This window comes from Lepisosteus oculatus, chromosome 7 (genome assembly GCF_040954835.1).
Source record: "Lepisosteus oculatus isolate fLepOcu1 chromosome 7, fLepOcu1.hap2, whole genome shotgun sequence".
In the NCBI taxonomy this organism is placed as follows: domain Eukaryota; kingdom Metazoa; phylum Chordata; class Actinopteri; order Semionotiformes; family Lepisosteidae; genus Lepisosteus; species Lepisosteus oculatus.
In genome coordinates this window covers 289,908-301,081 of record NC_090702.1, presented here as the reverse complement: position 1 = coordinate 301,081, position 11,174 = coordinate 289,908, and the positions used below count along the sequence as shown (strand labels likewise).

The following is an 11,174-nucleotide window of genomic DNA, read 5'->3' as shown; positions in this document are numbered from 1 at the left end:
CACTGATTGCACTTACTGTACCGGGCAGTCTTCTTCCCGAAATATCCCACAGAATATGGGTCTTCTACTGGTGGAGCAGACCCACTTCTCCCCCACTGAAAAGCAGACACTCCTGGGAGACACACAGTGATCATTCTGCACCAGTAACCCGACCTGGGAGACACACAGTGATCATTCTGCACCATTGGCCCCACCTGGGAGACACACAGTGATCATTCTGCACCAGTGACCCCACCTGGGAGACACACAGTGATCATTCTGCACCAGTAACCCGACCTGGGAGACACACAGTGATCATTCTGCACCAGTGACCCCACCTGGGAGACACACAGTGATCATTCTGCACCAGTAGCCCCACCTGGGAGACACACAGCGATCATTCTGCACCAGTGACCCCACCTGGGAGACACACAGCGATCATTCTGCACCAGTGACCCCACCTGGGAGACACACAGTGATCATTCTGCACCAGTAGCCCCACCTGGGAGACACACAGTGATCATTCTGCACCAGTGACCCCACCTGGGAGACACACAGCGATCATTCTGCACCAGTGACCCCACCTGGGAGACACACAGTGATCATTCTGCACCAGTAGCCCCACCTGGGAGACACACAGTGATCATTCTGCACCAGTCACCCGACCTGGGAGACACACAGTGATCATTCTGCACCAGTAACCCGACTTGGGAGACACACAGTGATCATTCTGCACCAGTGATCCCACCTGGGAGACACAATGATCATTCTGCACCAGTAACCCGAACTGGGAGACACACAGTGATCATTCTGCACCAGAAAGCAACTTCACTGCACACAGCTCAGGGGGAGGAGAGAGAAACTGCTGCACCAGGGGGTTAAGGGGACGTGAGGGAGTCCAGACTGTACAGAGACCAGAGTGGCGTTTAGCTGCTCTTGCAAACAGACGTGTGATTTCAAATGTCCAAATAAGATATCAACGTCTTATCCAAAAGGAAAAGCATTACCAGCACAGTGCAGCACAGCACAGTACTCCTACAGCACAGTACATCCCCTCACTCTACTGCAACATTAGCTTGGAAACTCATTCCGCGTGGAATGGACCAGCACGATAACAGCAGCTGCCTGGCTTTCCTTGGCCAGTCTTCCTATCCAGTAGTGATGATAAGAAGAATACGGAGTATTTATACTTTTGCCTACTTTATTTTCCTGTTGGCACAGTTTGCCTCTGCAGTCTGCATCTGTGTCACCTTGTTGTCGCCTCTCTGTCTGTGCATACAAAGCGGCCGGAATCATGTGCGCGGCCGCTGTTTCCAGCCGGACACGGCGGGGACGCACAGCGGGCGGACCAGCGAAAGAAAACAAGCTGAGGTGAGAATTATTGTTGCTGTTTTATATATTTACTAAGATTTCTTCAGATAAGATCGACACTTCATATATAAGACTAGGGTGGAGATGAGATCTTTTTCATTCTGAGCGGCGGGGACATGTTGCTGGGAGATGTGCTGCGGTCGCACTGCAGGTGTGTTTCCTTCCGTGCAGCTCACACCCCAGTCTCACACTCCCGGGTAACCACATGGCGTGGCCTCCGCGACACTTCCACACCGAGTGTCCGAGGGAGCAGCAGGTGACCCCGGGGCGCTCAGGTGGGCGACAGGTCCTCTTCAACCAGCCTGTCTTGTGCGGAGCTCAGGGACTGTACGCTGCTGTGTCTCGCTTGTAGTCATTGTAGCTGTGTGTCGGTGTGACAGTGTATTTGTGTATCAGTATACAGTGAATGTGACAGTGTGGTTTTGTATCAGTATATCAGTGAATGTGACAGTGTATTTGTGTATCAGTATATCAGTGAATGTGACAGTGTATTTGTGTATCAGTATATCAGTGAATGTGACAGTGTGGTTGTGTATCAGTTTATCAGTGAATGTGACAGTGTGGTTGTGTATCAGTTAATCAGTGAATGTGACAGTGTGGTTGTGTATCAGTTAATCAGTGAATGTGACAGTGTGGTTGTGTATCAGTTAATCAGTGAATGTGACAGTGTGGTTGTGTATCAGTATATCAGTGAATGTGACAGTGTGGTTGTGTATCGGTGTATCACTGTGTCAGTATGGTTAAGTATCATAACGTGCTTGTGGACTGTGGACCAGCGTAACAGTTATTCTGTAATAATACTGCTCTCCTGCAGAAGGTCAGTGTCCGCGCACATCTGTTCATTCCTCGAAACCTTAATAATCTGCATGTTCGTATTTGCTTTCCAGGGGATCTCACAAGAAAGCGAACAGGTCAGTCCTGCGTGAAAACTGGGCAGACAGTGAGAGGAGGACACAGAATCTCGGGCCATGTGGATCCTTCAGTACTGTCATCAGCCCTGAGACAGGGACTCGATACAAGCCTGAGTCTACAGTGCTGCACTGAGTGAGCCAGTACAGACTGGATTCACCCCTGCTGGGAGAGAGAATTCGTACCGACTCTACCAGACAGATGGCAGATTGGCACACCTGGGCATCGGGCGCCGGCAGCAGATGCCTGGACTTGTGGATCCTCTTGCATCGGGCTGGATTATCGTGACACCGTCTCTCCAGCAGGGCCAAGGGTCTCCCGGTGGTCGAGTCTCGGCTGGCAGGCAGGTCCTTCAGGGCTTGGTGAGGGAGGACCAGAGCAGCAGGGCAGCTGCCTGAGGATATTGGATCACAGGGCAGGTTCGCTGCCCGGACACTGCGGGTTAGCAGAGACGCTCCAGGAGCCCAGACGGCCCAGATGGACGCCAGTGTGGTTCGTGTGAAGGTGGAGCCCCAGGACCCGGAGGAGGAGGAGGAGGAGGAGGGACTCGGGGAGGAGGAAGAGGACGAGGAGGTGGCGACGGACTATGCCGACCTGAACATCGTACAGATCAAGCAGGAGAGAGAGGAGGAGGAGGAGGAGGAGGAGGGAGGAGGAGGAAGGCGAGGCGCTGGGCCGCCCTCCAGCGTCCTCGGTGGCCCGTTTCCGTGCCTGGAGTGCGGGAAGGCCTTCGCCCAGCCGGCCGGCCTGAGGAACCACGGGCGGATCCACTCCGGGGAGAAGCCCTTCCCCTGCGCCGACTGCGGCAAGCGCTTCCGCCGCGCCTACGACCTCAAGGTGCACCAGCGCGTCCACACGGGCGCCCGGCCCTACCGCTGCCCGCAGTGCCCGGCCGCCTTCAACCAGCTCAACAACCTGAAGCGGCACCGGCAGGGCCACGCCGGCTACAAGGGCTTCTCCTGCGCCGCCTGCGGGAAGCGCTTCTCTCGCGCCAGCGGCCTGCAGGCGCACCAGCGCGTCCACACGGGCGCCAGGCCCTACCAGTGCGCCGAGTGCGGCAAGCGCCTCCGCTCCGTCCAGGGCATCACCTACCACCGGCTCGCGCACCGGCGCCGGCGCGTCCACCACTGCCCGCGGTGCGGCCGCGGCTTCGTGCGCCCCTTCTACCTGCAGCGCCACCAGGAGGCGCACTGCGGCGCCGCGCCCCGGGCCTGCCCCCGCCGCTTCAGCGAGCCCCGCGCCTTCCGGGAGCACCCCAAGACCCACCGGGCCGGGAGGGGGGGCGGGCCGGCGGGGCAGGAGGCGGGGGGGAGGAGTCCAGAGATGCCGGACATTGGGGCAGCTCCTGACGCGGAGATGACGCCAGAAACGGGGGAGACGCCGGAGACGGAGATGAGGCCAGAAACTGGGGAGACGCCAGAGACGGAGATGAGGCCAGAAATGGGGGAGACGCCGGAGACGGAGATGAGGCCAGAAACTGGGGAGACGCCGGAGACAAAGATGATGCCAGAAACTGGGAGACGCCGGAGACGGAGATGACGCCGGAAACTGGGGAGACGCCGGAGACGAAGATGATGCCAGAAACTGGGGAGACGCCGGAGACGGAGATGACGCCGGAAACTGGGGAGACGCCGGAGACGAAGATGATGCCAGAAACTGGGGAGACGCCGGAGATGGAGATGATGCCAGAAACTGGGAGACGCCGGAGACGGAGATGAGGCCAGAAACTGGGGAGACGCCGGAGACGGAGATGATGCCAGAAACTGGGAGACGCCGGAGACGGAGATGAGGCCTAGAAACTGGGGAGACGCCGGAGACGGAGATGATGCCAGAAACTGGGAGACGCCGGAGACGGAGATGAGGCCAGAAACTGTGGAGACGCCTGAGACGGAGATGATGCCAGAAACTGGGGAGACGCCGGAGACGGAGATGACCCCAGAAACGGGGGAGACGCCAGAGGCAGAGATCACTTTCACTTCAGTGTCTCCAGAGACACAGACCAGCAGTGCAGTGAGGGGGCTGAGCCTGGACATGGAGAGGACTTCAGGGACAGAGCTGAGCGGGACGACGGAGGTGACTAAGTGACAGAGGGGACTCCAAGAGGACCAGTACAGTTTCAGAGGGCCCTGAGGAGAACGTGCCCAGCGCCAGAGAGACGGGCGTGTCAGGGAGGCCCCAGTGAGGGGAGACTCCATTCCGGGAGAGGAGAAGCAGCCTCCTTCAGCGACAGGAGTGACTCAGGTGAGTAAGACCAGTGACGAGACGGAGAGGGAAAGGAGACCCCCAGGAGAGAGGAGACCCTGGAACAGTGGAACAGGGGGGTCGGCCCAGACTGGGACACGCCCCCACCCCCTCGTGGACAGGACTCTCACGGTCGGGGCTGCCCTGTGAGCACTGGACCAGCCCGGCCCCTGTGTTCCGGACGGGCTGTGTATCAGCCCAGGCGGCGCTGTGCAGGGTTGCTACTGTGTTTGTGAATAAAGTCTCATTATTATTTACCTGAAAGCAGATTTACTGTCCCATAGAACCCATTCCTTCACACGAGGACGGCCGCTATCGTTAGAAGTACTGCGTTGTAATAATAATAATAATAATAATAATAATAATAATAAAAATAATAATAATTGCTTACACTTTTATAGCGCTTTTCTGGACACTCCACTCAAAGTGCTGTACAGGTAATGGGGACTCCCCTCCACCACCACCAGTGTGCAGCCCCACCTGGATGATGCGACGGCAGCCATAGTGCGCCAGAACGCTCCCCACACACCAGCTCTCAGTGGGGAGGAGAGCAGAGTGATGAAGCCAGTTCAGAGATGGGGGTTATTAGGAGGCCATGATTGATAAGGGCCAATGGGAAATTTGGCCAGGATGCCAGGGTTACACCCCTACTTTTTTTGAGAAACACCCTGGGATTGTTAATGACCACAGAGAGTCAGGACCTCGGTTTTACGTCTCATCTGAAGGACGGCGCATGTTTACAGTCTAGTGTCCCCGTCACTATACTGGGGCATTAGGACCCACACAGACCGCAGGGTGAGCGCCCCCTGCTGGCCCCACTAACACCTCTCCCAGCAGCAACCTTAGTTTTTCCCAGGAGATCTCCCATCCAGGTACTGACCAGGCTCACACCTGCTGAGCTTCAGTGGGTCGCCAGTTGTGAGTTGCAGGGTGATATGGCTGCTGGCAGAAAATTCCCTGAACAGCGCTGGCTCTGGAGGGGAGAGGCGAGAGAGGCAGGGCAGTTCAGGGGTGCAGGGAAGCAGGTATCCCCTGTTTCAGTGTGACCCCTGGGTCTTTCTCCTGGGTGTCTGTGTTACATTCTGTGTTCAGTGGTGCAGCTCTTCTCCAGGTTGTGAAATCAACCTCGTTTCTATTCCTGCTAAGAAGAACTAAACAGTCACGCATTAAAGCTAAGATTAACCCTCAACCCTGCCCCTGTGTCTGGACCTGTCCCTCTTACTCCCCCTGCCCCAGCGGCTGCTAGCCCTGAACCTGAAAAAGGTCTGAACAGCTGAAGCCACAGGTATCCACGGAGCTGGACACAGCAGTCTGAGCCTCCGATGCTTCTGGAGTCTCTGCTGCTGCTTGCTGGGATGAAGCAGCTGTCAGGGACGTGGAAAAGCACCTCGCTGGCCAATCGGTCTGCTCCCCTCAGCGCCATTCCCAGCGCGGAGGTCGGGACACACGGGCTGAGCTCTGACTCGGGTCAGTCTGTTCCGCCCAGCACCGTTCCCAGCTCATTTCTGTCATTCCAAGGAAACTCGGCAAAACCATAAGCATCTGGGAAATCAACAGAATGAAATCTGTGTTGAACAGATTTCCACCAGCTGGGGAGTTCTGGGCTGGTGGTCCAGCTGGGGAGTTCTGGGCTGTGGGTCCAGCTGGTTAGTTCTGGGCTGTGGGTCCAGCTGGGGAGTTCTGGGATATTGGTCCAGCTGGGGAGTTCTGGGCTGTGGGTCCAGCTGGGGAGTTCTGGGCTGTGGGTCCGGCTGGGGAGTTCTGGGATATTGGTCCAGCTGGGGAGTTCTGGGCTGTGGGTCCAGCTGGGGAGTTCTGGGCTGTGGGTCCGGCTGGGGAGTTCTGGGATATTGGTCCAGCTGGGGAGTTCTGGGCTGTGGGTCCGGCTGGGGAGTTCTGGGATATTGGTCCAGCTGGGGAGTTCTGGGCTGTGGGTCCGGTTGGGGAGTTCTGGGATATTGGTCCGGCTGGGGAGTTCTGGGCTGTGGGTCCGGCTGGGGAGTTCTGGGATATTGGTCCAGCTGGGGAGTTCTGGGCTGTGGGTCCGGCTGGGGAGTTCTGGGATATTGGTCCGGCTGGGGAGTTCTGGGCTGTGGGTCCGGCTGGGGAGTTCTGGGATATTGGTCCAGCTGGGGAGTTCTGGGCTGTGGGTCCGGTTGGGGAGTTCTGGGATATTGGTCCGGCTGGGGAGTTCTGGGCTGTGGGTCCGGCTGGGGAGTTCTGGGATATTGGTCCAGCTGGGGAGTTCTGGGCTGTGGGTCCGGCTGGGGAGTTCTGGGATATTGGTCCGGCTGGGGAGTTCTGGGCTGTGGGTCCGGCTGGGGAGTTCTGGGCTGTGGGTCCAGCTGTGGGTTCTGGTTAGTCTTTCCAGATTCTAGAGACCTGAGCTCTTTTAACTCCATGTGTGACTGGGGAGTGATGTCATTACCTCAGTGTACACAACATGATTAATACATTTCCTTTCAACAAATATCTTTTCTTCAGTAAATGGCCACAGCAGATTTCTGCAGGAACTACCTCACCATGGGGCAAGGAGAGGGAGCGACCTGGGCTGCAATCTCAAACTCTGTCTCTCAGATCCCTCGAGAACCACCCGGGTGAGATTCTGGGATCTCTCGAGAACCACCCGGGTGAGATTCTGGGATCTCTCGAGAACCACCCGGGTGAGATTCTGGGATCCCCTGAGAGCCTGCCAGGGGAGATTCTGGGATACAGAACCAGCAGCTCATTCCTTGTGAATGAGCTGGGTTTGCTTCACAAACTGTCCAGGTTAATGGCTGCCATATCCATGTCCCAGACTAAAGCACCACTTTGATTTCGGGCACAGTCTCTGTCTGCGCTGCCCCGGCTGCTCTCCTGGACCGGCCCTGGACTCGCCGGTGTCCTCCCAGTGCAGATGTCCCACTGCTGATTAAAGGCCGTTAATTATCCAGCTGACCAGGGTCTGTCCTGACGTGTCCGCAGAGCGTCGCACCGCAACAATATTCTCGCAGTTCTGTCTTTAGAGTGGCCTGGCCTGATTTAGACTCTGTGTCATCTCTGTGTCAGATGAGTTAAAAGAGTGAAGGCAGCTGTGGGCCTCGCTCGCCCAGCACCCTCGGGTTTCGAGTAGATAACAGATTCTCTTACCCCCGGACCCGAGACCCGTCCTGAACTCGGACCGAACCGGCTTCCCTCCTCCGGGCGCAGCCGGCTGTGGACTACACATCCCGGCGTGCACCGCACGGCCGGTCTTCCGCCCCCCCCCGAATTAAGCAGGACGTCGCTGTGCTCCGGCGTTGCTGACAGCATGGCAAAGCTGTTTAAGGGTTCGTGGGCAAATATCCCACAAGCAACGCGACTTACTCGCCGGGGTTCACGCTTCCTGGCGGACTAGGCTGGGGCCCGGCTGTGTTGCGCCTGTGGACAGCGCGGACCGGCAGCTGCACCGGGCTCTAGCTGGGGTCCCAGAGCCGTGACAGCCCCTTCACCAAGCCCACCCTCTGGGTCGGCGGGGGGCCGGAAACGACGCGGTGTTTCAAAAGCCTTGCGGGTTGCGGCATACGTGAGGTGCGCAGAGCGCGAGTGAAGTGCGGCTCAGCACCCCGGCCATTGCAACAGCACCACAAACGCCTGAGGGAAAAAACAAACAAACAAACAAACATTTTTCCGTCTCTCAGGATCACCCTGCTCTCTCGTCTCTTCGTCCCCACGCGAAGCAGGAACTGAAATCCACCGGACACGGGTTTCCCGTCGGGGCGAGAAGGGGGACGGACGCCTCGCTGCCAGGTGGGGGAGATGATGGCGATAAACAAAGGGAGGTCTCAGCCGCAGGAGCCGTGAGCGGAGACGGGTTCGTCCAGGTAATCTGAGCATCTCCTTCCCTGGGGCCGCGCCGTGCGAGACCGGGAGACACACGGCTGTTACTTCTCCGTCCTTCTTCACCGTGGCCCCGGGAGAAAGAGACCCCCTTTCGACCGAAAACAAGCCGAAACGGTTCTTGAATGAATTCTGCCTGCCGTGAAAGTCATTTCACTGTAAATCTTCGTACGGGGTTACGTCTCTGAACAGGGTGCCGAGTAACTAACATTATTTATGTGTTAGTTTAATAGTTTCATTGAGCCCGGTCTTAGCGGACCCCCTCCGCCCTGTCCGGTAAACGTCTCCGGTACAGCGGAGTCAAGTGTGCGGGGCTGCACCTCTTGCTCACACCTTTGTGAGATGAACTACTGTTGCTTAGTTGCCTTGCGCCGCTGTGAATCATCATCATGTCAGATTTAAACATCGCTCCCTGCCCTTGAGAGCGAGCAGCGTCTGCAGGGAGACGGCGCACCGGCGTGTTCTCATCCCGTCATCCCCAGACTGACCAGGAGTCAGCTTTAAAATAGATCCCTTTATTGGCCAGATACGATTTCTTGCATTAGGAATCTGTCTTCTCACAGACCCCAGCTTGCTCTCTATGAGACACACACACATTGAGAGAAGCTGTGGGTCAGAGCGCAGGGTCAGACGTTTATACGGTGCCCCTGGAGCAGCTGGGGTTCAGGGCCTTGCTCAGGGGCCCAACAGAGTAGAATTCCTCTGTCGGCCCTCCAGCCACAGGCGCAGATTCTGACTTGTCTAGGCGGTTTCTGCTTGCCCTGACCCCTGACCCCTGACCCCTGGGTCTGTGCAGGGGTCGCTCTCTCACGCCTGCTGCTGTTCTGTGCCTGGCAGGGGGAGACACCGGGAGCAGCAGGAGCAGGGAGCATGGCTCTCGCCCGCGTCAAGCAAGAGGCCGGGGAGCTGGAGTGCGACCGGGTCTGGTGTGAGCAGGCCGAACTGGGCCTCGGCACCGTCAAGCATGAGCCCGGGCCTGTGGACAGCGAGTCAGAACCCTTAAAGTCCGGCGCGGGCCGCCCTGCGGGGCCGGAGTCTGACGGCGCGGACTGCGGCGAGGCCGGGCCCGACGACGGGGCGGAGCTGGCGGATGTCCTGCACGTGCGGATCAAGGAGGAGGAGGAGGAGGAGGAGGAGGAGGAGGGCTACGAGCTGGCGGCGCACAGCGGCCTGGAGGAGGACGTGTCCAGCTACAGGACTGGGAGCGGCCCGGAGCGCGTCTACACCTGCCCCGACTGCGGGAAGACCTTTGACCGCTCGCACAACCTCAAGCAGCACCGGCGCGTGCACACGGGCGAGCGGCCCTACGCCTGCCCCGTCTGCGCCAAGACCTTCACCCAGCTGGGCTCCATGAACAAGCACCGGCGCATCCACACGGGCGAGCGGCCCTACGCCTGCGCCGTCTGCGCCAAGACCTTCACCAGCTCCTCCAGCCTGAAGCGCCACCTGCACACCCACGCCGGGCCGCCGCCCCACGGCTGCGCCCTCTGCCCGGCGGGCGGCGAGCCTGCCCTCGCGCCCGGGGCCAGCGGCGCCCCCGCGCCCCCTCCTGCAGGAGCGGGCCGGGTGGCGACAAGCAGCGGCGTCCCGGAGGGGGGTTCTGGGTAAGGGCAACGCTGTCGAGAATCCGAGAGCCGGTACCGGTACCGGTACCGGTACTGGTCCTCCCCTGTGGGCAACACCGGGGTGGCTCCGGGGTAGACGTTCCTGCCGCCGCGGCTGCCGGTCCTGACGGGTTTTAACGTTTTGTCTGTCCAGCAGCCGGGACGCAGGCCTGTCCGGAGACGCCTGGGCGGAGCGGCCCGAGCCGGAGTCCGCGGACGTTCCCGGGGAGTCCCTGGAGATCCAGCCGGTGGTCATCAAGGAGGAGCCCCTGGAGCCGGAGCCGGGAGAGGGGGAGCCCCCCGCCTGGCCGCTGTCTCCGGCCCCGCAGGAGCCCCTCGCCGGCGGCGCAGGCCCGGGGCGCCCCCCGGCGCCGAAGCCCTACCGCTGCGGCGAGTGCCTGCGGGCGTTCTCGTCGCCGCGGGGCCTGGAGGACCACCGGCGCGTGCACTCGGGGGACAAGCCCTTCCGCTGCGGCGAGTGCCACAAGACCTTCGTGGCGCTGAAGAACCTGCGCAAGCACCAGCGCATCCACTCGGGCGAGAACGTGCACCGCTGCAGCCAGTGCCCCCGCAGCTTCATCGCGCTGGGCAACCTGGTGACCCACCAGCGCGTGCACACCGGCGAGCGGCCCTACCAGTGCGCCCAGTGCCGGCGCCGCTTCTCCCGCAGCTCGGACCTGCGCACGCACCAGCGGCTGCACACCGGCGAGAACCTCTTCTCCTGCGCCGAGTGCGGCAAGAGCTACATCTCCAACAACGACCTCAAGCGCCACCTGCTGACGCACACGGGCGAGAAGCCCTACAGCTGCCCCGACTGCCACAAGAGCTTCCGGCAGCTGGGCCACATCAAGGTGCACCGGCGCGTGCACACCGGCGAGCGGCCCTACAGCTGCAGCCACTGCCGGCGGAGCTTCAGCACCGGCTCCAGCCTCAAGCTGCACCTGCGCACGCACACTGGCGAGCGGCCCTACTGCTGCGCCGAGTGCCACCGGGTCTTCACCCGGCTCTCGCACCTCAAGCTGCACCTCAGGGTGCACCGCCGGTAGGGCAGGGCAGGGCAGGCAGGCAGGGGCCGTGTCGGCACGCCGCAGAGAGGAGACGGGACAGGACAGCACGGCACAGAGAGGAGACGGGACGGGACGGTTCGGCACACGGCAGAGAGGAGACGGGACAGGACAGTTCGGCACACGGCAGAGAGGAGACGGGACAGGA

The 11,174-nt window shown here is 59.9% G+C and overlaps 1 protein-coding gene across 1 annotated transcript; it reads left to right on the top strand.

Annotated features, from left to right (window-relative positions):
- Positions 1 to 1,084: 1,084 nt before the first annotated feature.
- On the top strand, positions 1,085 to 11,108 carry LOC107075349 (uncharacterized). The gene is made up of 9 exons (XM_069191981.1): positions 1,085 to 1,350; positions 2,238 to 3,789; positions 3,949 to 4,332; positions 5,737 to 5,763; positions 5,862 to 5,967; positions 6,171 to 6,857; positions 8,050 to 8,342; positions 9,196 to 9,962; positions 10,117 to 11,108. Exons 2-9 carry the CDS (start codon positions 2,737 to 2,739, stop codon positions 11,006 to 11,008), a joined length of 4,209 nt encoding a protein of 1,402 aa, XP_069048082.1. The 5' UTR covers positions 1,085 to 1,350; positions 2,238 to 2,736; the 3' UTR covers positions 11,009 to 11,108.
- Positions 11,109 to 11,174: the final 66 nt, after the last annotated feature.